The sequence below is a fragment of the Drosophila grimshawi genome, unplaced genomic scaffold (assembly GCF_018153295.1).
Source record: "Drosophila grimshawi isolate 15287-2541.00 unplaced genomic scaffold, ASM1815329v1 contig_848, whole genome shotgun sequence".
NCBI lineage: Eukaryota > Metazoa > Arthropoda > Insecta > Diptera > Drosophilidae > Drosophila > Drosophila grimshawi.
In genome coordinates, this window is record NW_025063692.1 from 3,725,001 (window position 1) to 3,751,832 (window position 26,832).

General features: G+C 34.6%; 4 protein-coding genes across 5 annotated transcripts in view; all 4 read left to right on the top strand.

Annotated features, from left to right (window-relative positions):
- LOC6569498 (broad-complex core protein isoforms 1/2/3/4/5) overlaps window positions 1-18,522 on the top strand; it is a 39,770-nt gene extending 21,248 nt beyond the window's left edge. The window contains exon 7 of one of the 2 annotated variants that reach the window (XM_032741373.1): window positions 17,594-18,522. In XM_032741373.1, coding sequence (XP_032597264.1) covers window positions 17,594-18,300 — 707 coding nt within the window. In that variant the 3' untranslated portion in view covers window positions 18,301-18,522. Of the gene's footprint in view, window positions 1-11,120; window positions 11,467-17,593 lie in introns of those variants that run through there. The other variant, XM_032741375.1, reaches the window with a different exon arrangement.
- On the top strand, window positions 1,453-2,502 carry LOC122322820 (broad-complex core protein-like). Its single transcript, XM_043215950.1, has one exon. The coding sequence runs from the start codon at window positions 1,453-1,455 to the stop codon at window positions 2,500-2,502; it is 1,050 nt and encodes a 349-aa protein (XP_043071885.1).
- LOC122322840 (uncharacterized histidine-rich protein DDB_G0274557-like) lies at window positions 2,294-3,278 on the top strand. The gene has a single exon (XM_043216180.1). It carries the CDS (start codon window positions 2,686-2,688, stop codon window positions 2,989-2,991), a length of 306 nt encoding a protein of 101 aa, XP_043072115.1. The 5' UTR covers window positions 2,294-2,685; the 3' UTR covers window positions 2,992-3,278.
- A 7,116-nt stretch (window positions 18,523-25,638) lies between the features above and the next one.
- LOC6569499 (DNA repair protein RAD51 homolog 3) lies at window positions 25,639-26,733 on the top strand. The gene is made up of 5 exons (XM_001995763.2): window positions 25,639-25,799; window positions 25,886-25,992; window positions 26,066-26,232; window positions 26,292-26,420; window positions 26,491-26,733. Exons 1-5 carry the CDS (start codon window positions 25,639-25,641, stop codon window positions 26,665-26,667), a joined length of 741 nt encoding a protein of 246 aa, XP_001995799.1. The 3' UTR covers window positions 26,668-26,733.
- The last annotated feature ends 99 nt before the right edge of the window (window positions 26,734-26,832 follow it).

Below are 26,832 nucleotides of genomic sequence, written 5' to 3' on the forward strand. Positions count from 1 at the left end.
ACAAAAACAAAACCAAAAAAAAAAAAAAAAAAGAAAAGAAAAGAAAAAAAAAATCTACCAAGAAAAAATATAAGAACAAAATCATATTTTTCTTAAAGAAGAACTCTACTCAAAATTGCACAAGTTTGTCCAATTTGAACAAAACTTGTGCAAGCAGCAACAAAAAAAAAAAAGAAAAAGAAACAAAAAAGAAGAGAAATACAAAAAAAGAATACAGAAAGAGAAACAGAAACCAAAACCAAGTTTTATTAATATTTTTATTAACATATGTTTTTGCGAAACGCGACACTGCGAGAAAAACAATGATTGCAAAATTTGCCAATTACTCAAATTCGACCAAATTAAACCAAAAGCGTTTTATCTAATTTGATCATGATTTTTATTGAACAAAAATGCAAATGAAACAGAAACAGAAACAGAAACAGAAACAAGCGATTTTTTGAATTTCAAAAAACCATATATATCCCAAAATATATATAGCAAAATCAGCAAAAAAAAAAAGTTTACATTGATTTGAGCCTGGATTTGTTAGTGTAATAATGTAAAGTAAATAATACAAAAAATACGAACAACGAAAACTACAAATACAAACCAAACAACAACAACAAACAGACAACACACGACAAACACAACACAGACACACACACACACAAACATTGACACACACACCAGACATTGAGACACACACACAGACAGAGACACACACACAGACACACACTGATTCCACTGAGAACAACTTACACTGAACATGAAAAATACGCATTAACCCAAACATAACAAAACAGAACAAAACATAACAAAACAAAAAAAAACAAAACATAACAAAACAAAACATAACAAAACATAACAAAACAAACAAACAATGAAACAATAAAATACAAAAGCAAAAACTAAACATAAACATAAACAACAACAACAACAACAACAACAACAGCAACAAAAACAACAACAGTAAAAAAAAAAAACAACAACAACAAAAAAAACAACAACAACAACAAAAAAAACAAACAAACAAAGTCAAATATACCGAAAAGTCACTATTGTCTCTTTTTTTCTTCTCTTCCTATATGACGTATAGGTGGCAGCACCAGCCTACTCAGCGGCGTCATAGTGCCCGGTGGTAGTGACAACCCTAGTAATAGTAGTAGCAACAACCAACAACAACAACAACAACAACAAGTAGAACAACAACAACAACAACAACAGCCAACATCACAACACCACCTCCAACAACTCCAACTCCAACAACAACATCATTCCACACTACATAACCCACAACAACAACAACAACAACAACAACAACAACAACTGCACCAAGAACGCGAACGAGAACGTGAACGAGAACGCGAACGAGAACGGAGCAGTGTTGCCAGCAGCAAGCCGAACAATGATCTACACCACAGCAGCAGCGAGCGGAGTTTGTCCCGCTCCTCGCAGTGTGCCGGCGACACAATGCCGTTGCACAGCGGCAGCGCCACCCCCTCCCCCTCCCCGACGGCAAGTGCGAGTGCCGCTTACCACAAGCGCGAGCGCGAACGCGAGCGGGAGCGGGAGCGGGAGCGAGAGCGTGAAATGGAAGCAACACAGGGAGCGGGCGGACAGTCGCCGCCATCGCATCATGCGCATCCGGGTCCGCCGCCGCACTTTGGCCAGCATCCGTTGTCGATGCTGTCGGGGCATCATCAGCATCCGATGCACTCGCATCATGAGCTCTCCTCGGTGGCAGCGGCCGCTCATCATGCGCATGCATTGGCCCGTGCCGCTTCGCCGCTGGAGCGCCACCATCTGTTGCATCAGCATCATCGGCGCGCCTCGCTCTCGCCGTCGTCGGCGGCCAGCGGCGGCGGTGGCCGTGGCGGATCCGCGGCCAATGCGGCCAACAATCTGCTGTCGTCGTCGCGAGCGAATGATGTGGCACAGGCGAATCGATTGCTGTTGCCGCTGCCACTGAACGCGTGTCATCGCTGTGACGTCTGCGGCAAGCTGCTGAGCACGAAGCTAACGCTGAAGCGCCACAAGGAGCAACAGCATCTGCAGCCGCTGAACAATGCTGTATGCAATCTGTGCCACAAGGTCTTCCGCACACTGAACTCGCTGAACAACCACAAGAGCATCTACCATCGACGCCAGAAGAATCATCATTCGTATTTCCATCACAGCACCGGGGTCGTCGGACAGGCGGGCAGCCCGGGCAGCCGGCTGCATCAGTCGCTCAGCTCGCTGACCGCTGCGGCGGCTGCCAACAGTAGCGTTGGCGGTGGCGGTGCCGGTGGCAATGCTGTCGCCGCTGCCGCGGCAGCCGCTGCGGCCGCTGCTGAGCTGCTGTTGTCGCCCATTGTGGGCGCCGCAGCAGTTGCCGGCGGTACGGCAAGCTCGACGCTGCAGTTGGCGGCGGCCCATCAGCAGCAACAGCACCAGCAGCAGCAGCAGCAGCAGCAGCAGCAGCAACAGCAACAACAGTCGTCGCCCAACATGGTCAAGCCGTGTATAGACTTCTTATAAGATCAGCATCAACTATTGCAGCAGCTGTTCCATGTTGCGCTCAACAACTCGGCGGCAGCAGCAGCGGCGGCGGCAGCAACAGCGGCGACCAGTGGTGCCTCACCGGCGGGTGGACCAGTTCCTGGCAGCGGCGATTTTGGGGGTTCCGTGGTTGGCGGCACACAGACGGTCGATCTCACACAAATGGATCAGGGTGGCGGTGTCTATGCGGCCGCAGCAGCAGCGGCGGCAGCAGCTGCCGCCGAGGGAGTGGCAGACTTGCGGGCACTTCACCTACACCAGCAGCATCACGGCCATCTGCCCCATTTAACAGCACACGCACATCCCCATTCCCACACCCATCCCCACCCCCATGCCCATGCCCACCAGCACCAGCACACAGCACACACCAGTCACAGTCACAATCACAGTCACAGTCACAGTCACAATCATGGTCACACCCATCCCCATCACCATCCCTATGAACGTATGAATTTATTAGACCAATAAGTCGATCGCAGAAATGTATGCTACACTATTACTACTATATATGGCGACCTCTTGAATATTAAGTTACACACACACACACACACACACACACACACACAAGAAAGAAAGAAAGAGAGGGATATATATATATATATAGATATATATAAATGACCTAGAAGAAGGAACATCATCTTGTAGGGTTTGAGAAGCGACGGCGAGGGATTAAGCAGCACGCAGCGAGCAGATAAGCTAGTACTAAATGATGTATATGCACAGACATGCATACATGCATACATCAATACTTACATGCATAGACACATACATATATGACTATACTATACTAAATACATACATACATACATACTCGTATGCACTTTGGATCTCAATCTAGCGAAAACTGCATTAAATGTTTCGGCAAACAACATCAAATTAAACGAAAAAAACATAAAACAAAAAACAAAAACAAAAAAAAAAAAAACAAAACAAAAAAACAAAAAACGAAATACTACAAAATGAAGATAAACAATGTTTAGGCAAATGAAAAGAAAAAACTGTGATTTTTTACAAACTTGATTATAAAACAAGCAAAACAAAAATGCAAAAATGCAACAAAAAAACAAAAACAAAAAAAACAAAACAAAAAAATTCAAAAATCTTTTATGAGGATGCATTCATGCATACAAACAAACAAACATACATACATACATACATACATACATACATACATGCATCATAAGGTTAGAATGCGCATAGAACTGGGCAGGTTTGTTTGTTTGTTTGTTTGTTTTTTTTTTTTTTTTTTTTTTTAAGAAAATCGGCAAAGCCAAAATGCAAATTGTGTGTTTTTGATGAAAGTGTAAACGAAGTCAAGAATCGAGAAAAGACCTGTGAAAATTCGACCCAACCGAGCGAAGCAACGTAAAGCGAAGCATAAAAGACTGTTAGACCAAAACAAACAAACAGACTCACACACACACACACACACACACACATACACCCCTATAACAATTATATTTACCTATTGAGTATTACACACAAACACACAGAGAAGGGACAAACATTTATAGATGGGCAGATGAATGAATTCAGTGCGAGCAAAACTATTTTCAAATTAGTCAAGGACTTTCAACTGCATTCGCACACACACACACACATACACAGACACACACACATACACAGACACACACACACACACATACTCACACACACACACACACTCAATCCACATCCAGCTGTCATCCAAGTTGGTCGAAACTTGGATTATATATACTTATATAGATATTTGTATACAGCGAACTGAATATGGATCATTTTGCAATACGCAGCCTTTGTATTCCTACATACATTCATACATACATACGAATATGTAATGAATCTTTATTTACTGTTACACTTTCCGTTTGACAATACGGCCAGTTGACCGGCGCAACATGCAACATGCAACATGCAACACATACAACTAACATTCAATGTACAACAACCAATACCAATGCGTATGCTCGCTTTTTTTTTTAAAAAAGAAAAGAAAAGAAACAAAAAAACTTAAGTAGGGTATTTTTTTTTTGAAAGGAAAATCATATGTACATGTAGCCAGTAAGTATTCACTTTTGATGATGAGGAGGAGCAGCAGGATCTTTGTAAAAACACATACCACTTGTAGCAGTGTAAAATCTAAGCAAACGATTACCTATGTGTGAGTGTTTTTTTTTATAGATGTAATAATAAGTACGGTATATGTATCTATGCAATAGAAATATAAATAATAATGTTATGTTTAGTCAAGGATATACATATGCATATACACAGAATACACAAATAAATAGATAGCGTATACAGTGTACTCGTATGTATATATATATATATATAACTCTGACTTGACACAACAACCATAAATCAATTTTGAAATAATCAAATCAATTGAATTTAACCTCTCTCTCTCTCTCTCCAACCTGTAACCATAACTATATATATATATATATATATATATATATATATAAATACCTACAATGCATAGAAATACTCCACAAAACATATGCTGATGTAGATCCACATGTATATATATATATATATATATATATGTGTGTGTGCACCCAAATCTGAAAAGTCGAAGAGAAATTTTTGTAAAATGATGTACATTTCTATTTGTACATACGATTCGTAAAAGTCGACAAAAACTATTTGCAAGGATGAGTAAAAATTGTACGTTACTTTCCTTCCACACACACACACACACACACAGCTGCAACTGCAACTGCAACTGCAACTGCAACTGATTATCCTACAGTTGTCAGCTGCATCTTGAACATTGAGAAATTGAAAAACTCATACAACAAATTGCGCATTGAAACAAAACATTTTTACAAATTGTTTGTTGGTTATTTTGACCAGATTGCCGCACACAGCTGGACAACTGGCAACGTTTTGTTTGTTTTTGTTTTTTCTTTTTGTTTTTTTTTTTAATATATGTTGAAAACGAAAAGGACAAGGACTGATAGTTTTTAGGCACAGCAAATTGCAAAATTGCAAATTACAAAAAATATTGAAAATTTTCTATCTGTCGAGCGAGCTGTACTCGTCATATAAACACATCTGTAAGATTTGATTTGATTTCTGGGGAGCCAGCGACTATTTTAAAGAACTGAAGAAAGCAAAGCAATTAAATTGTTTTAACTGGGTTTTTTTTTTGTTGTTTGTTTGTATAGTCAATCCCTACATTAACCAATTGGCATGTATTTTGTTAAGTGAACAAATTGGAACTTGTAACGTATAATCAAAATTTTGAATAAGCGCAGTATTTAAGAGTTTATTTGCATTACATTGATTTTCAAGACTGAACTTTTGAAGTATCCTTAAAAAAAAAAACAAAAAAACAAAAAAAGGGCAATTGAGCGGCATTATTGTTAAGCGTGCAATTTCGAAATAGGAGTCGACGACCAGCGCACCGAAGAAGCGCAAATACTTTTACATAATTTAAATACATATATATATATATACATATATATATAAATATATAGATACATATATATGTGTGTGTGTGCAAATGATTGTTAAATGAAGTTTACCACTTGGCAGTGGAATTTAATTTTTTTATGCATTTATAAAGTCGTACATACATACATATATACATACATACATATATATATATATATAGATATATATTTATATATATATATATGCGAATGAGAAGGTACTCGCTAAGCAAGTGGAGTTAATAACTTTTTTTTTTGGCACAACGAAAAGTCTGAAAATCTTTTTGATTTATGTATACCCAACTGATGTTTATACTATTATTATATGAATATTATAATTTTTTTTTGATACCAAATTTGATTGACGTGTGTTTTTAGACTTTATAAATAAGTACATAGCGATATGAAGGTGCGTTTCTAACGTCATCATACCCAATAATCCCATACTCATTAATTCATGTTTAGATGTTGTTCGATTGCACAGCAATCTGAGCATAAATACGAGATGACTGATGGCTCAACCAGTATAGCCTTATCAGAAAACTAATTATTTTTCTGGAATTGTGTCATTGTGTCATACATACATACCTACACACCTACATACATACATACATACATACAATTTTAAATTAATATTTTTTTTTAATTAGCAAATGCGATACGCACACACACACATACACTCAAACACACACACACACACTCATATACACAGCTCAATTAAAATTAACAAACTAAGTGTAAATACTTAATCGAGATATACACATCTAATCCCAAATCTAGATATTGAACGCCATGTTTATATAAATAAGACAATGCGAAAATATGAATTTTATTACAAATCTAAGTAAAATGTATACCGGAAGTTGCTGCTTTGGCTACTTTGGCCACTTGCTAAACTTGCTAAACGGTAAATACATACTTACATACATAGTACGTGTAAATGCGAGCAGAATAATGCAGAATAATAAATAATTGTGTACATACATACATACATAAATGCATACAAATACATACAAACATACATAGTTATATGTATATGCACAATGCTCTCCATTTTAAATGTTGTTTAACTATTATTAAAGCAATCAATCTTGTCTAATCCAATAATAGAAGAGAAGAAGAAGAAGTTGATGATAAAATCCGGATAAATTTAAATATATGTGTATTATTATTATTATTATTTGTGTTGATGAACACAAAGTGCAGCAACCAGATTAACCAGGTTACTCCAAAAATATATAAATCAATATTCAATTTGAGCTAATCCAAAAAAATAGCCAAAACCACACCAAAACCAATTAAGCGTATTATCATATTAATTACTCGTAAATTCGATGGCAACTGCAACTGCAACACAACTCGTGACACGACAACATTCACAGCAACAGTAACTCAGTAACAGTAACTCAGTAACAGTAACTCAGTAACAGCAACTCAGTAACAGTAACTCAGTAACAGCAACAGCAACAGCAACACAGTAACAGCAACACAGTAACAGCAACACAGTAACAGAAATAGTCAACTTAACATTTACATTGACACTAACAGCAACGACACAGAACAGTAACACAGAACAGAACAGAACAGAACGGAACAGTACAATAACAGTAACAAACAAAACAAAAGAGAGAAAAGCAAATAATAGCGATGTTCGTTATTGAAAAAATAATAAAATTACTATGGCTATTTATGTTTTTGAACTATGCCAACACGTAAATACTTCAAATACAAACCACTTTCCAAAGTCCTACTTAAATGAAACAATATAAGTAAATACATATATATTATTCAATGAAACATTAGCTCCAAGCCGCACTCTACCATATTGCTTACAATATTATTATAATTACAATACGATAACAAACAAAACACAACAGTAACAGTAACAGTAACAGTAACAGTAACAGTAATAGTGACAGTAACGGTAACAGTAACAGTAACAGTAACAGTAACAGTAATAGTAATAATAACAGTAACTAACTAACTACTTGGGTGTTAGCAATAAGCCAATCCGAAATATATCTTACCATTTGAGTGTAAACATTATATACTACATACTACATGCATAAACAGTAAACAGTAAAAACAGTAAAAACAGTAAACGGTAAACGGTAAACAGTAAACAGTAAAAAAAAGTAAACAGTAAAAAGTAAAGACTCAAACCAAAATGGCATTTCGAGTGAGTAGCGAGAGCAACACAGCCATAGCCAATCCAATGATTATTAATTGAGTACAGTGAACCCTGACTACTCCAAATACAGCTCAACTCAGACACTTGAATTTGAAGACTGGCAACTGGTTTTAGCCAATATTTTTCGGTGTTTTTTTTTTTGGTTTTTTTTGTTTGTGATTTATGTGCGTAAGCTTCACTGTACACACTTACTTCGATTAACCGAACCGCAGTCCAAAATAATAATATCAAATAGAATTGCCAGTCCAATAATATGAATCTTGCTAGCTCATTCAATTGCTCAAAGAAATCAAAGACCATTGCTACAATATGCAAACATGCACTTATGTAACACATAGTTATATTTATAAAAATAAAGTAAACAATACAATATCAATAATATCTAATAATTTTCTTTATCTTTATGATACTTGAAACGAAACTAGTAATTTGAATCATCGTTTTTAATCAATGCTCTCGTATCACTTTCATCTCGAACTACACTAAACAACAGCAACAACAACAAATACAACAACAACAAATACAACAACAACAAATACAACAAGAACAAGAACAAGAACCACAGCAAACAACAAAAACCTCTTAAGTTGTATCTATTATAGTTTAAACATGAATAACTAAGCAGAATATTTTTTTTTTTTTTTTTTTTTTGTAACTTCTTGTATATAATGGAGAAAATATGTTCAATAAAGTCATTTAGTAAATGAAAATCGTAATCCACGAGCAAAAATATAATATTTAAACTAAGAAATATACGTACATCAAATTTCATGTAAATGTCAACTAGACAAACTTAAGAAAATAAAAAACAGAAAAAACAGAAAAAACAACAAAAAAAATAACAAAAAAAAAAAAAATACAAAAGAAACCAAACTGAATACTACAAAATCCTTTATTTCATAAAATCGAAAAGAAACAAAAAATCAAGCATAAAGTTTATAATGGTGAAGAACACAAGAACACAAAACGAACACAAGCATTCATATATAATACAAAGGAAATCAAATATTTTCTTAAATAAAAACAAAACAAACATTGTGTTATTATTTAAATAAAACTAATGTATATAAATGAAGATGTTATGCGTGCTTAGATTAATTGCATTCAATTGTTTTTTTTCCTTCGAGTTTTCGAGTTTTTGTTGAGTTTTTGCTCTGACCCAATTGTGCTCAGTACGGGGGCTGACCACAAAGGATCTGTCTCTGAGACTCGTCTGAATGAATATGTTAATCAATGAATCAGGCTGCTAACTAACAAGGTGCACAAAGGTTCAAAGGTTATTTCTCAATTTACAGCTCTCTCAGTTGTTGGATATGTAAGTAAGAACTCGTAATCGCACTTACACAATCATACCAACATTTGCCAGAGTGTCCTACTAGGTTATAGAGAGGTTATTCGATGTATTCACATGTGCCACATTCAGTCACTTCACTTCACTTCACTTCACTTATCTGCTGTACATGCCTCTGCCAAGGTGTGTGCCTCTGATGTGTGTATTGGTGTGTAATCTTGTGATTGCCACAGCGTTCAACGTGCAACGTGCAACGTGCAACGTGCAACGTGCAACGTGCAACGTGTTTTTTCTCCTTTCGTTATTAACCCGACTTGGTCCCATTGCTGGGCTGGGCCCATTGTGTGTGTTGTGTTTAAAGTGAGTTAACCTGGATACGGATTAGCTATATATATAAATAAATATATATGTGTATAAGTATGTTAAGCATACAACATAATTGATACATAGTCTCGTATTGCTCTCTGCCCCATATTACTATGCAGAGAACATATGCAACAAGAACAATCACTGACTCGGGTTACAAACATAATCGTACAAGTACAAGTACTATATACAAAATGCACTAACCGTCACACACTTGCCACTTATGTATCTATATCTGTATCTGTATCTGTACCTGTATCTGTATCTGTATCTGTATCTGTATCTGTTTATGTCTACTTTTCATCTATGTTTTTTGTCACAGTTTTATTGCCGCTGTTGTGTCAACAAACACTTGTCCAAGTGATTGGTGTGCAGAGCCCAACAACATTCATGCACTGAAAAAGAAAATAGTCGAAAAAGCAACTCCTCCATTTGATCAATTTATCTTACTCAATTTCGTTTCGATCTTTCTCGCAATCTGACATTTCTTTCTACTACTATCACTACCACTACCACAACTACTACCACTACCACTACAACTACAACAACAACCACAACAACTTATATTATATATATGCAAAAAAAAAAACAAAAAAAAACACTCCACCATCCATCACACCCATTATGACACAATGCCACAACCACATGCCACATGCCACATGCCACCCACACACAGCGCGCCTGCTAATCGATAGCGCAAGAGTTTTAATATGCAACTAAATGTTCACATCGTGCTAAATGAATTTGATGCATAGCTGCCGCTCTAATCATCCTTAAGGTACAATCACTGTTATCTTATATCGATTATATTTTAATTTGTTATCTGTGTTATCTGTGCCATATTTTTTACAGTTTCTTTTTACATATTAATTGCCAAATATAATTGAAGCTATAATTTTTGAATTGTTTACTGCAATTAAAGCCATACACTGGGAAATAATAATACTTTTATACACAACAAATATCAATATATATCTATATATATATATATATATATAAATAATACGCACATAAATATATATATATATATATGTATATGTATATATATATGTATATATGTGTGGGATATGTGCGCCACATATATATTCCACAATCATATACACTTTCACACATGAGCCTATTTTATATATCTTACTAATTAATAAGTCTAAGCAACAAAAAAAAAAAAAAAGAAGCGAAAATTACCAGGTCTCTGGTAAAGAATATCAACTAAAAAGCCAACTAAATGAAACGCAAATACCTAAATGAAATATCAAGCAAATACCAATTACCAAAAATTATACCCAATATAACCACCAACCAACCATCAAACTCCACAACTCCAAATTTACAGGAAATTCACCCAAGAAACTGTTCTCATGCCAACTCTGCGGTAAGCTTCTCTGCTCGAAAGCCTCACTTAAGCGACACATTGCCGACAAACATGCCGTACGACAAGAGGAATACCGTTGTGTCATCTGCGAGCGTGTCTATTGCTCGCGCAACTCGCTAATGACGCACATTTACACCTATCACAAGTCCCGACCTGGCGAAATGGAGATGAAAGACATTAAGCTATTTAACCAATTCAATTCGACAATCTGAGAATTAACGCCCTTGTCTGGGCCAACTGTGGTCCAGACTCCCAAAAAGGCCATGACAAAGAATCAAATCAAATATCAACAGTATAACAAACAACAAACAACGAATTCGAATTCGAATTCGAATGCGAATAGCAACAACAATTACAATATGCGAATGCATAATAGCGATCTGAATCAAATGAGTAGCAATAATAATACTGCTGCTGAGTTAGACTTAGATTATTTGCCACACACTGCTACTGCTACTTCGACTACTACTCAACAGGGGCGGCCGGCAACGCCAGTGCTGCAAAACGAACGCGAACAATATCCACTTTTAATACAAGAAAGACAGCAGATTATGACATTATACGATTACTATTTGCATAAAGCGACTAACGGTATCAGCAACATTTACAGCAACTAAACTAGACAACTAATTAATTAAACGACTCGAAACTTAACTTAAACTTAAAGCAATGCCATTCTGTAGTGATACATACTTTTACACAATAACAACTAAATTAGAAACAAAAATGAAAAACAAAAAAAAATCAAAAACAAAAAAAAAACAAAAAAAAGGGAAAAAGAACAATCTTTATTAACAACATACTTACATTTACACATACAAACAAACAAAAAATACATACAAATATTTACCATAAATATTATCAAGAAAAGCAGAAAAACAGAAAGAAACAAAAAAAGACATTAGGCTCTAAGTTATGCATAGTAAACCACCTTTAGAAGAACTCTTTTTTAACAGCGCAACGTACGTAAATACATACATACATACATACATACATACATACAAACATACATACAAACACACATGGATACATAGATACATAGATAGAAGATCTGTATTTATTTATATGAAAGTTTACCAAACGCAACGCTGACTTGCTGACATCTTACGACTCATGCTTATGGACCATTTACACACACTTACACATACTTATATACATAAGTGCATATACATATATACATTGATTAACTAACTAATGCAACTGTATATGCAACTGTAACTGTTTATACTCTGTGGCCTTCTTTATACCTCATACAACGTACTCGTAGTCAATTTTAAAATTGTTGTTTATTATTTTTGAATTATTGATTTTTGATTTTTGATTATTGATTATTGATTTTTGATTTTTGATTTTTTTGATTTGATTTTTGAATTCTATATGACGAATGCGCAAGCGGACGTTGCACAAGTTGCCTTTCTAAATACTTACAAACAACAACTTACTCGATTGACTTCCTTGATTGACTTTGACTATACAACAAACAAACAAACAAACATTCACTCAACTTTTAGATGTAGATAAATCGCTATTTAAAATACATACACACACACATACACACATACCTGTGTGTGTGTGTGTTTGCGTGTTTAATAAATGACAAATATGATGATAACAAATGATAGTTATAAAAATGAATTGCCAATTGCCAATTGCCGGTCAACTTGTGCTTAGGTGTAAGATAAGTGCTGTCACCACAACGACAAGAACAACTACAACAACAACTACAACAACAACTACAACAACAACAACAAGCCGCACATAATACACAATTTGCCGATTGGAGCAAGAGAAAGAAACAGCCAAAACACCCCCAGTTTAACCCAAAATGCCAAAATGGAGAGATCTGAGCTGAAATCACTTGACTTCAAGCCAAAACCAACAAACCGTCACAGCCACAACTTTAACTGGTTACTCAATATCCAACTACCTGGGTATCCAACCGCTACCCGGTACCCGTTAGTCAGTTCAAGTACAAGTTCACGCGCTTGCCAAAGGTTAGCCCAACACATCTTAAACTACATTGGTAGCAAAAAAAAAAAAAACCAAAAAAACCAAAAAAAAAAAAAAAAAACTAAGCAAAATACATTTTAAACTGAGAAGATACGTAGTTAGTACATATACAACATGCTCTGTCTCTGTCATGACCACGCCTTAATGCATACCCTCTTCTCAAGCCCCCACCCACCCTCCCCCAGCTCTTTAACACACCTCTCTCTCTCTGTATCTCTCTCTCTCTCTGTATCTCTCTCTCTATCTGTATACATAAATAAATATATATATATTTATATATATTTATATATATCTCACTCCCTCTCTCTCTCTGTCTCTCTCCCTCTCTCTCTCTCTGTCTCTCTCTGTCTCCGTCTGTCTCCGTCTGTCTGTCTTTCTCACACACACACACAAATACACACGCAAACTTGCTATCCTAAAACTTAGCTGTTGCCCAGTCTATCTTCATATATAGTCAGTATGAAAAGTGTTTCTAATATCCCTGTTTCTGTCGCAAAAACTTTCACTATACACAATATATGAACATATATATATATATATCATATTATCTATCCAACAGTTGAACTAGTCGGCTATAATACTCTCTATAATGCATTAAGGAGAACGAAAGTTCATCGAACCATTTTCCGTTCGATATCAGTAATACTGTAAAAAGTAATTAAACAATTAGTTAAAGCAACTTTAATATTTGCAGCGGGTTGGCAAAACACTTGTGATACTTCTCACTCTTGCTCTGTCTCTCACTATATCTCTCTACTCTCCTCTCCTCCACCTCTCCTCCATCTCTCACTATCTCTCTCTCTCTCTTGCTCTCTCTCTCTCTCTCTCTCTGTCTGTCTTTCACTAACCATAAATACGTCTTAGTATGTATTATAAAGATCCTTTGCTTGCTCACGCGCTACAAATGTCTCTCTTGCTCCTGCTGTAGCTATATATACTCCACACATATACATACATAAATACATACATAAATACATACATACATAGATTACTTTCATGTATAAAGAACGTATTGGACCTATAAAGTATCTCACATCAATTGCGTCACTATCGCCGTCCAGGAAGTCTCTTTGCAACCTACGCACTTTCTACATAGAACTGCTTCTTTCACATCTGTATTGCCTGATCTGATCGCTATTGATATACATATATATACCCATTGATATATATATATATATATATGTATGTATGTTGAATATGCGATTCAGGCATCGTATTGTACATTCATAGTATTTACTATATGAATGCGCTTGTTTCTGCTGCCACCCAATTTGATGCTCATTTCATAGTTACTATTGACTATAGCTATTTGAACTGTATAAGCCACATTTCGCCTATCCTCTCAGTCTTTTTACCCCTCTACACACCACCAGCCGTATTCTCTCTCTCTCTCTCTCTCTCTCTCTCTCTCTCTCTCTCTCTCTCTCTCTCTCTCTCTCTCTCTCTCCATACTCGTAATATGTAATATAATTAATGCTTAGGTAATAGCTATTCTCTTGCAGAGCTAACATAACAGTACACAATGAAATGATGTACATATGTATATTGGAGTACAGTTTATACATATACATATGTTTTATAAATGAAATAACAATAGCTGAAATTAATAATAAAAACACACACACACACACAAAAAAGTAGTTATTATTCCAAATACTTATGTAGCGAGCACAAACATCGAGTCCTCAATTGAATCGAACCAACTTCGGTGACTTTCCGTTTGACTCGTTCATATGTATAATATTTAATTCATTATCACTAACTAATTTGTAAAGCTTCAATTCCATCATACAACATTTCACATACATACATACATACATACATACATGCATACATACATGCATACATACGTACATACATACATACATACATACGTACATACATATGTAATATTCCATAATTGGCTAAGCCAGACAAACTATCAAAGCTATGCATATATCTCTTACTAATACTCAATCTTAACGGTGCCTCGCGAAGCCTGTCAATTAACTCTAGTCATATTATCAGCACCCCCTCCCCCCCCCCACCCCCTCTCCCGCCCACCACTGTGCCCCGCCCCGTATCACTACTTGTACACAACACACACCTTTCACTTGCATATGTATGGAGCTGTTCGCCATGTGTATGTGTGTGTGTGTGTGTGTGTAAGTACTCGATCACCACCAGCATCTTCTCACTTTGATCACTTTTCTGCTTTCGCTTTCGCTTTCGTTTTCTTCGTTTGCGGTTGCTGTCGCCGCGTTGGGCTCTTGCTCTGCCTTCAACTATGCACTCGACTTATGATGTACCCTGTATCTTGACAGCCTCTCAACGTTGCGTCTCACTACTCGTATTGTTGTATTTCTCCTCTCCTCTCTCTCTCTCTCACACACACTGTCTCTCTCTCTCTCTATCTCTCTCTCTCTCTCTCCTTCTATATATATATATATATAGATATATATCTGTCTCTGTCTCTCTCTGTCTGTCTGTCACTCTCTGAACGCCTAACGCTCCCGCTTTGAGTCAACTGTACAAATAAGTCTATAACAAAAAGAAAAAAGATCAATATAACAGCATATATATAACAATAAAAGCCGAAAGCATAAAATTATATAACCAATTACTACCCTACATAAGTGCTTGTATACTTCATTTTTCTTTGTTGGTAAGTTTGCGTCATTAAACTAAGACCGATAAACCGATAAATACTCTCATCAAACCCTGTGCTTATACTACTTACCACACACCATCAAAAATAAAAATATTCAACATATTCAACTAGTTGTGTGCCTGTCCAAGCAGGCCAAGCTGCTGCTGCTTAGCTAGCAGAATATAACAACAGCATTCTCTCAGTATTATTCTTTGTTACTTTGTTACTTACTAATTTGATTTGATCATCGGATCATCATCGAGCAGCTAATGTTTCGGTTCTTAGTTCCATTTCTTTAATAATACTCATTATTTTTTTGACACACTTTCATTTCGTTACTAAAAAACTAAACTAAACTCGCAAAAAACGACACACATGAAATAAATTGACAATTTCCGTTCGTTTCGTTGCTTTTACTATATACTTTTGATATATCGATAACTTGATAACTTGATAACTTGCTTTTTGCTTTTTGCTTTTGCTTAAGATCGACTTTGCTTCCTACCTAACTATATATATATATATATATATATATATATATGGTAAGTAGTCTATGTCTATGTCTACGCATGTGCACGTAGTGCTTGGCTTGTCCTTACTGACATATCTATATATATATAGTAGATACACACACAAACAAACACACACGTACATAAATACATGCATATATATATATATATATAGATATACACATATATATATATACCTATATATATATTAAGTATTTGTAGCTTCGCATGCTTGTCAATTGTATAAATTGCACGCTTTTACTTGTTGTATATAATTTATATATGTAGTCTTATTTCAATTTCGTGTATGAAACTTATTCACACATCTATGTACATATGTGCAGTGTATTTTAGCAAAAACTATAAAAGAACATTTCGAAAACTTATATATATCCAAATGCCACACAACTGCCAGGGTCAAGCCAGGGTCAAATGACACGTATCAATCAAATGTGCAAATACAAATACAACTACTCTGTATCTGTATCTGTATCTGTACCTGTATCTGTATCTGTACCTGTATCTGTATCTAATTCGGCTCTCCATTTTGACACTGGCCTTGTCCTTGCAATGTGGCCTAGCTAATGTATGTATATCTTTAGATAAGTACGTATACAGTTTTCCAGCCAAAAGCTAATGCATATACTATGTATAATACATATACTCATTTAAAAGCTATGCTAAGAAACAACTTACTATCGTGCCCATATATAACTGTAACTGTTGTACAAAAGTCAATCTATCAAACGGTCCAAATTTAAGTTTATCTTATGCATTTCTTATAAATACTACAACTCTCTGAGAAGAATACATTAAAAGTCTCGTTTTCCGGTTCTTGAGTATGTCAAACATACTGATTACACGCATTTACCTATATTTCTTTATAAATAGTAGCCTATTTAACGCTTTACATACTATCTTGCTAAACAAACGATAAAAAAAAACAACTGAATCTAGGAGAAATAATCAAAAATTCCAACTATTATATTTTGAACATTTTCCTATCCCTATAAAACACATTAAAAATCCACCTCGTATTTTCACCTTTTAACTTTGCACTTTTAGTTTCATTTTCTCAACATCAACCTCAAGCAAAAGTAATAAAACAGAAACAGAAAAAAAAAAAATAAAAAAAAATGAAATTCTGTTTTTCTCAAGCAAAAAAAAAAAAAAAAAAACTATTCATAAATGAAATCCTTAAAAACAAAAAGAAAAATAGAAAACAAAAAACAAAAAACGCTCTCCACATGCCTCGACTAATATATACCATTTCTCTCCTTATGAAGGACCGCTCAATATAAAACGCTCCGCAGCTACCTCGCCAACCAGTTCTACCTCATCGCCGCCGTCACCGCCCACCGCGATGACCTCGCCGAATTATTCGCTGAATGGCAATTTGGCCGCTGCCGTCTACCACCTGCAGACATCGCCACCACGACCAGGGAGCGTGGGCAGCAGTGGCAGCGGTGCGAACAATCTGTGCTCCGCATCCGCTAACGGCACCAGCAACGGGATTAGCACTGGCAATACCAGCGCCAGTGTTAATTTGGCGGCATCGATTGCCTCGGCATCGCCACAGTCTGGCAATGGCAACGTTGGCGTCGTCCCCGTACCACAGATGCCACTGCGCATGCCACCGCCCACCAGCGGTGGGATCAACGAGCCCCAGGAGTGTCCCTATTGCCGACGCACATTCTCCTGCTACTACTCACTGAAGCGACACTTTCAGGACAAGCACGAGCAGTCCGATACGCTGTATGTCTGCGAATTCTGCCACAGACGGTATCGCACCAAGAACTCGCTGACAACGCACAAGAGCCTGCAGCATCGCGGATCGAACGGGATGCTGAAGCGACTGCTGAAGACATCGGCCATCAAGCACGGCCTGGTCGGGCACCATGCGCATCCGCACCACCATGCCCTGCCACACTCGCGCACCAGCCTGTTCGACTTCAAAAGTGAGCTGGGACAGCCGCCGCCGGGCATACAATAGGATTTACGATGGAATGCAATTTTTTAGAGAATTAGAATTTCTGTGGCAAATGCCTTACACACCAGCTACAAATACTTTGCCCGTGATTATTATTATTATGTTTTTCTTATTACTTTTTTTTTTTTTTGTAATTTTGTGAGCGAGACTCTCGCCGTAGGTTCTCTGAAGACCTATTACAGACCGTGCTCACAGTTAGTTATTAGCTTGATATATATATATATTGATACTATGTGTTTTTTTTTTTTTTTTTTTTTTAATTGATTTAGGGTTTGTAATTTAGTTTGCCGTCACGTCAACTGATTGGTTTCGTATCTAGAAATTAGTTGTGTGCTGCTCTCCAACTACTTAGTAGTTGAAGCATCGCTGACATCGTTGCTTCATGTGCAATAACTCAAGAGATAATTTGCAAGCGCATGTTATATTATGTAAATAAGCCTGGATACATGCCCATAAAAATTACAAATTACAAATTACAAATTACAAATAACAACAACAACAAAAAACACTGTATGCATATACTTATATACTTGTATACTTAATTTGAAGCCACTTATTAGCATTAGTGATTCATGATTAACGACATTAATTTACTTTTAACCGTTTTCGCAACAACAATAAAGGGAAGAGAGTGAAGGACTAAAAAACCAGGCTAAGATCTAGGCAAGCTATCAGGTGGGCAAACGGGCAGCAACCTGGGAGCCTACAGTGGAGCGCAAATAAAGCGAACAATTTTCAAAAGAAAAAAAAAACAACAACAAAAACAAATACGCACAATTAATAACGGGACATATCAAGGCGTATACGCAACATTCTCGCACACGAGAATCAAGAAATTTAAGCCAAATATATAACTAAAAAACAAAAAAAAGAAAAGAAATTAAACGAAAGAAAAAAAAAACAGTTAAAAGCGCCCTCTTTACGCTCCTGGATGGCCTGCAGTTTGAAATGCCCGCTCTGCCAATCATTGCACTGGAAATATTCTTGTTGTTTTTTTTTTTTTTGTTAGCCTTAGTTTAGTTATAACTTTTGCCTATAGTTTCAACAAAATTCTCTAAAAAGTCATATTCCAAATACAAAAAACCAAGAACAACCATATGGCGTCAAGCTGCAAATAAATGCATTTTTTTATAATATATTTCAAACTAGTTGTAAGACAAAAGTAAATGTATTAAAACTAAATTAATAATATATATATATATATGTATATACATATATATGTATGTATATATACAACTAACACAGGAATGTTATAAGTATGATAAACACGAAAGTAGAGAGAAAATGATGTAACAAACACAAAGTAAAACGTTATCAGGGATAATATATCAAGTATATAGCGTTAAGTCTTTTTTTTTACATATACATTTAAGGCGAATAAAGCATCAGAAATGGAAAATTCAATTTTGAACACGATATGTATTTACATATATGTGCATATTTACATACATACATAAATGAAAGGAAAACTAAAATGTATAGCATATTTACATTCATATGTAACATACATATATATACATATGTATGTATGAAAGTAATCAAACACTACACAATCTATTTATACAAGCCGAAGACATTTTTGCAAAACAAAACAAAACAAAAGAAAACAAAAGAAAAGAAAAAATACAAACACAAACACAAACAAAAACAAAAATGCAACAAACAAAAACCGCAAAGTAACTCAGTGATTTTTCTACCAGTGAAGTACAAATATTCAGAAATTAAAAAAAAAAAAAAAACAAAAACAAAAATAATAATGCCAACGTAAATTATTAAAAAAAAAAAACAAAAAACAAACAAAAACAAATACAAATCAGTTTGTTAAAAGCAAAGCCAGCAGCTAACAGCAAGGCGAAGTTTTTGTTTGGCGGCCAAAAAAGTATCTTTGAAGAAGAACAAACAAGGAATGTAAATCTATATGTACTATTGATTCGAAGGCCTCATATTGTATGTAGAGAATATTAAAACGCAAAACACAAATATATCAACAATTTACATTTTACATTTACAACATATGTATGTCTATGTATGTATATGAAACATACATATTTTTATAACACGAAACAAACAAACAAATAAGGACAGATGAAACAAAACAAAACAAAACAAAAAAAAACGCAGCATCGACAAAATATATATGAACTGCCTAATGCAAAGGAAATACTGTACAAAAATTGTCCAACTGTTATTTGCACATATCCGTGAAATGTCTCAGGAATTTCTTACATAAAATACAATTTTAAAAATACTGTAAGCTCAAAACATACATGTAGGAACCTAGTTCTACTTACATATACATATATATATATATATATATATATTTATATATATATATATATATCTATAAAATGAAACAATAACCGCAAAAAGTGCATGAAATGAAAAACATTCAAATCTATTCGTCGATTTTTATGTATACCTCATATCGAGATCGATCTTTGGCCAAAAAGAATTGTAATTGTTTAATTCAAGACATTTTCCACAAGAACGGGATACAAATTTTCTGTGTGTTTCTGTGGCATGCAAATGTGCCAAAGCTGAAGGAAAGCGAACAACCAATTTTGTCAAACAATATCAATGATTTGTATTGGAAGGGGGCTGATTGTGGCTTCCTTGCTGATGCCGATGCTGATGCCACAAAAGTGTACATTCAAATTATCAATTGATAGATATGCATATTTATAAATGACTTCTTCATTTTTTTTTGTTTTTTGTTTTTTTTTTTTGCAATCAGATGAAAGAAAGGTCGTCCTCCACGTGTATGTATGTAATTCACAGCGAAAACAGTGAAACATTATTTAGCTACTGCTTTAGCAACGTTCAAATAAATATTCCATCCAATGTACCCGCATACATATGTATGTATAGATGTACATACATACAGACAGATGCATACAAACAACCAATATAAGCATACAATTACAATTACAAATACAATTACAATTACAAATACAAATACAATTGCAATTACAATTACAATTACAATTACAATTACAATTACAATTACAACGCAATCAGTGTCTGTTGAGCCTTGGACTAAAGGGGAATAGCAAAACCATATACTACGACTACCTCTGGTGTGAGCGGTTTTATAGTTTTAAATAATTTATTGAATCTAACAAATATTGTTGCATGGTCTGGAAGAGCAAAAAAATCATTTGTAGCCCTACTCAAGAATATACATATTCAGATATTTAGTACATAAGAACATGCATACAATTCATACATACTTACATACATAAGTAGGTATCTCTCTATCTCTCTCTTTATCTCACTTTCTCTCTCTCTCTCTCTCTCTTTCTCTCTGGGCTTGCCAAAATCTATTAATAACTGTTTGGTAATTTTCACCGTTTTAAGTTTAAGGTGTTCGCATTTTAAACAAATTTATTAAAATTGTTTTTAAGCTCTTTAAAATATAACAACAAATAAACATATTTCCGACCCCGTTTAATTAAAAAAAAAAATTAAAATAAATAAATACAAACATTTTTTACTTGTATGTAGTTATTTAGCTGAGTTCTTTAAACTTGTCGTCTTTCAAAAGTGCGAAACGAAAAATAATGCAAATGAAAAACAAACTGTGATCTATAAAATCTTTGTGTAAAGTGAAAAGTGAACACTTTACTTTTCTTTGTACAAAATTCATTTTTTGGCTGTTTAATTTTATTTATGTATATTTAACAAATTTATTTACTATGCAAAATTGTTGTTTACGTACTCTTTATTATTGTGAATGCAAAACAAAGCAAACTTTTGTATTATTTTTTGTGAAATTTTTCTATTTACATACACTTATGTTCTCATTAATATACATGAATAAATTGTTTAGTTTTAATAAAAATTATTCAAAATTATCCTTTTTGGAATTTGTAAAAAAAAAAAATAAAACATTTTTCTCAATCAAAACACAAAACACAACAGTTGGCTCGAAAAAACACACACACACCACGAACACTTTTTCTCGATATAAGCTTAGTTCATTTGAAGTCACACTTTTTATAATATTTTTTTGAGTGCACTCAATGCAAGTTTATATTTAACCGCTCAAAACAAACAAAAAAAAAAAAACAGGAAATTGGGCAGACTTGTGCCAATCTTGAACATTAGTACAGACATACATACCTAGATTCAGTTTCTGATCAGGAATTACAGACAGACCCACACCTAAAGCAACACAGAAGAACGCAGGAGAAGAGCAGAAATCTCAGCAGGGATCCAGCTAATAGAAAACCAGAAAAGGGCTTATAAGTAATGTTAGGAGTAAGTAGCATCGGCCATCGGATGGACAGGAAGTCGTTCAAACTATATATATATAATATTCACCATTATCGATGTAGTGAATAGCTTAATCTTTATATGTAATTATGTACACTTGCGTATATACATACATACATATGTATGCACGAGTTAATTTACTTAGACATATACCTTTAAAATGGATATGGAATGCATATATGCATACATACATGTATTCATTCTACGTATATATTTATCAAAAGCATAGCCCGCATCATAAGGGCTTAAGTTGGGGCCATAAATACATACATACTGAATACTGAATACTGAATACTGAATACTTAATTAGCCAACGAACCTTATGCTATATACAACAAAGCCAATGCTATATATATACGAGAACAACTCTCTTAAGAATCCAAGTTCCCAGACACTAAGTAACGAGTCACTGGGGAGTGTGAGCCGTTGTATCTGTTTTATTTTAAACGACCCCCCCCCCACTACACACATACTACTAAAATGTATATTGCAAAAATCTTCAAAATTCCACAAGACCGTAAAATAAATGTTGAAAATGCAACGCATATCAAATAAACAAACAAAAAAAAAAAAACAAAACAAAAAACAAGTTAATTTATCACACATGAGACAACATTTAGATAATTGAAAATTATTAGTCCAAATTATATATATTATTATATAAAAAAAAAAAAACAAAAACAAAAAAACCAAATAAATTTGAAACTATGCTGTTCATTGATTTAAATTTAACTTTCGGTATTTAAAAACAAAAATCTGTGATTACCTACAAAATTTAAAGATTAAAGAAAATTTAATGTATAGCACAAAAATGGCGATTACGATATTTATACTTAATAGCGGCAACCATATAACAATTTTTAAATCAAATCTGTCATGAACTTCTTTTGATTTGACCTAATTGTATTGCATAAGCAAAAGAATGAAAAAGCGAAAAAAGAAAGAAATGAAACACGATTTCTGATTGAAGTACATCAATGATATACATGCATACATATGTACATATGAATGTTTGTACATATACATAAATATTTGTATATGCTGTTAAATGTTTTTATTATGCAGTTGCATTTCTCAAGACTTTTGGCTTCATTAAAGATACACTTTTTGCAATAGTAAAACTGCGACATACAAATGTACATGTTTTTCTCCTTTTCCTTTTTTTTAATAACCCTCACATTTTAGCGCATGTCCCGCAATATATTTTACTGCAAATTAGTTTTAAAATCAAATACATAAATATATAAATATATATATATATATTTTTTTTTTAGATTTTACTAGGATAATTTAACTGTATCTTCGAACACTTTAAAAGTCCGAATTTATCGAGAAAAAAGTTATATAAAAACGAAAAAAAGGCATTACACAACAATTAGCAAAAAAAAAACAAAAACAAAAAAAAATTGCACACAGAAAAAGAACAGAGAAATTAATTGCGTATGCATATACATACATACATTCAAACAATATTAATTGTACATTTTTTTATTATCAATATATGTATGTAATCGAAGAAGCGGAGGAACTCGATAAAGTATGCAAGATGCTCCCTGGCTAAAGCATTGTCAAAGTCGAAGTAGTCGAAATCAAAACTAAGACGAATACAAAGTTATGAGCTAGGCAGTCGAAGTCGACAAGTTTGAGTACATATATATATATATACATATATGTATATATGTACTGATGTCTATATCTATTAAATATAGCAGAGAAAAAAACACAAACGAGGAATTATGTATGTTGAAGTATACTAACCACATTTGAATTATTGAAAAACCTTAATGAGCAGCAAATGCGCAAAATGAATATACATATACCTTCACATATGTATGTATATGTATATATATATTTATATATGTATATATATATGTATATGTTATATACATATATGTACATATATATGTAATAATATAACATACTACAATTACATGTATACAGAGAAAAACACAAATTATAAATAAAAGTTCAAAAAATCTCATACGTCTTTTGTGTATTTTACTGTCTTTGAGCAATATCCGAAGGAGTACCAGATATTGGTCCCAGATGTTGGACATCATTTCAACAGCTAAGTAAATTCATTGCGAAAACAACGAAGAATGGCTACCATAAAAATATATAAATTCAAACATGTTAGATGTAGAATTCACTTGCAGTAAATTTCGCACGGCAATTCTGGGGACACTCAATTGTTCAATAAAAACTAGTTTAAGAAAGCCCAAAAAGGTAAGTACATACATTTTGGAATTAGTAGTAATCTAGAGGACAAACTGGGACACGACTAAAAAATTAATCAGTTTTCAAAAATTCAAAATATGAAAATATAAGCTCTTGTTCTGTTATTAAATCTTATAAAATTGACTTATCGAACTTTCTGCTAAAGTGCTCTCTACCGGCAGAGTGCACAACTATTGTTTGCGACATAGCTCTACTCTTAGAAACAATAAATTCATAGAATTCACATTCGCGATTGTTCAAAGTGGAATGAGTTCGAATTAAAGGACGAAAACAGTAAAAAACTAAAAATAAAATTACTTACTCTTATTGAACACACAGGCCACAAAGGTTACACCATCGATATTACCAGCGCTCTCTACCGACAAAATACACAACTAACGTAGTGGAATGCTGAATGAATTACCTTTCACACTTCAGCTATTCACAGTCCAATGACTATCATATAAACAATCGAAAATTGAGTTGTTTATGAATCTATGTTTATAACTGTTCAAAAATAAATATAAACCGATTTAGTCTATGCATGTATACATAGGTACATTTCTTGCTATATAAATAAGCCTTCCTTTAATTATTGATTATTGATTCGATATTCATATTTAGTAGCTAAATTCATTTATAAATAAACGGTACTGTAAAAACTTTTAGAAGAATAAATGTACCATAACTTTTATTTAAATAAAATATTATTTTTATTAGTGACAGCTGGCAGCACATATGATCGATAGTGAATATTATTCCGATGTTATCGCACCAGATTTGAAACAATGTTATCGATAATCGTATATTGGCAGTCTTTCGATCTGCATTCATAAAACAAAAGTCTGAATGGAATTCTTAACTGCGAAGCAGTATTTGAGAAAACACTGCAGCTCGCAGCGGATCAAAACGGACATAGGACCCCTTGACAAATTCTTGCGAGGTGGCATCCGAACCGGAAAGGTTTACGAGATTGTGGGCAAACCAGGCACCGGCGGCACTCAGCTGTGGCAAGTAGCATGAATCCGTTCTTAATTCCACATACATTAAAACTAACTAACCAACTGCACCGAACTGAACTGAACCCATATTGTAGTATGAAGCTCTGTCTAAATGTTCAAATACTTAAAGACGCTCGTGGTTTGGCAGGCAAGGCTTTATATTTGGACACTCGAATGGCCTTCAATCCGGATGCACTAAGAAGTTGGTCATATTAATATCACATATGATAAATATATACATATATATATATGCACATATAATTGCATGCATGCAGATCTGGCCGAAGACCTTGCGAAGAGTCTGGATCGCCGATGGCAGATGGAATCAACTCCCAGCGCATCGGATTTGTTGAGGAACGTGCATTACTTGGAGTGCCGCAATGCTGCTCAGCTTGTGGCGGGCATATTGAATTGCCACAAGTACCTCGAAGATGATCCAAATGCAAGCAAAACTACAACTACTCGCTGGCTGGCTAAACCAAATCTTGTTTCACCTTGCAGATAAAACTGATTGTCGTCGACTCCATATCGTTTGCAATACGAATGCTGGACAACGTCTTCGAGCGGACGGAGCTGCTAATGGAACTGCACGATTACATGCGTAATTTGCAAACTAATCATGATGTGGCGGTGAGCGGTGTTATTATTTCAACACGTATTCAGTATATATTTATAAATAATATTATGTATTACATTGCAGTTCGTCTTGACCAACGATCTGGGATATCGTCGGCACAGGCGTCGTTTTAGATTGGATGCCGTTCTGGGTCAGAAGCATGCGCATTTCATCCACAAGCGGATTTGGTTTACGGAAACCGAGTGTTTTGTAGGCAAAACGCAGAAAGCGAAAAGATTGATTTGCAAATTGTCCGAGTAGATGTGTGATCATCTTTCCAATAATATAATTAGCTTATAATTATCAGAAATATGAAAAAATAAATTAAGCGATATTTATATACATATGTTAACAATAAGTTTGTTTATATTACAAATTACATTCAAAACCGTCGCTTTTTATATGAATCAGTATGACGAAAAAATA

Coding starts and splice junctions, on each gene's coding strand:
- LOC122322820 (XM_043215950.1), top strand. CDS start 1,453: ATGCCGTTGCACAGCGGCAGCGCCACCCCCTCCCCCTCCCCGACGGCA.
- LOC122322840 (XM_043216180.1), top strand. CDS start 2,686: ATGGATCAGGGTGGCGGTGTCTATGCGGCCGCAGCAGCAGCGGCGGCA.
- LOC6569499 (XM_001995763.2), top strand. CDS start 25,639: ATGGAATTCTTAACTGCGAAGCAGTATTTGAGAAAACACTGCAGCTCG. Junction 25,993..26,065: donor CAATCCGGATGCACTAAGAA/GTTGGTCATATT, acceptor GCATGCATGCAG/ATCTGGCCGAAGACCTTGCG. Junction 26,233..26,291: donor ACCTCGAAGATGATCCAAAT/GCAAGCAAAACT, acceptor TTCACCTTGCAG/ATAAAACTGATTGTCGTCGA.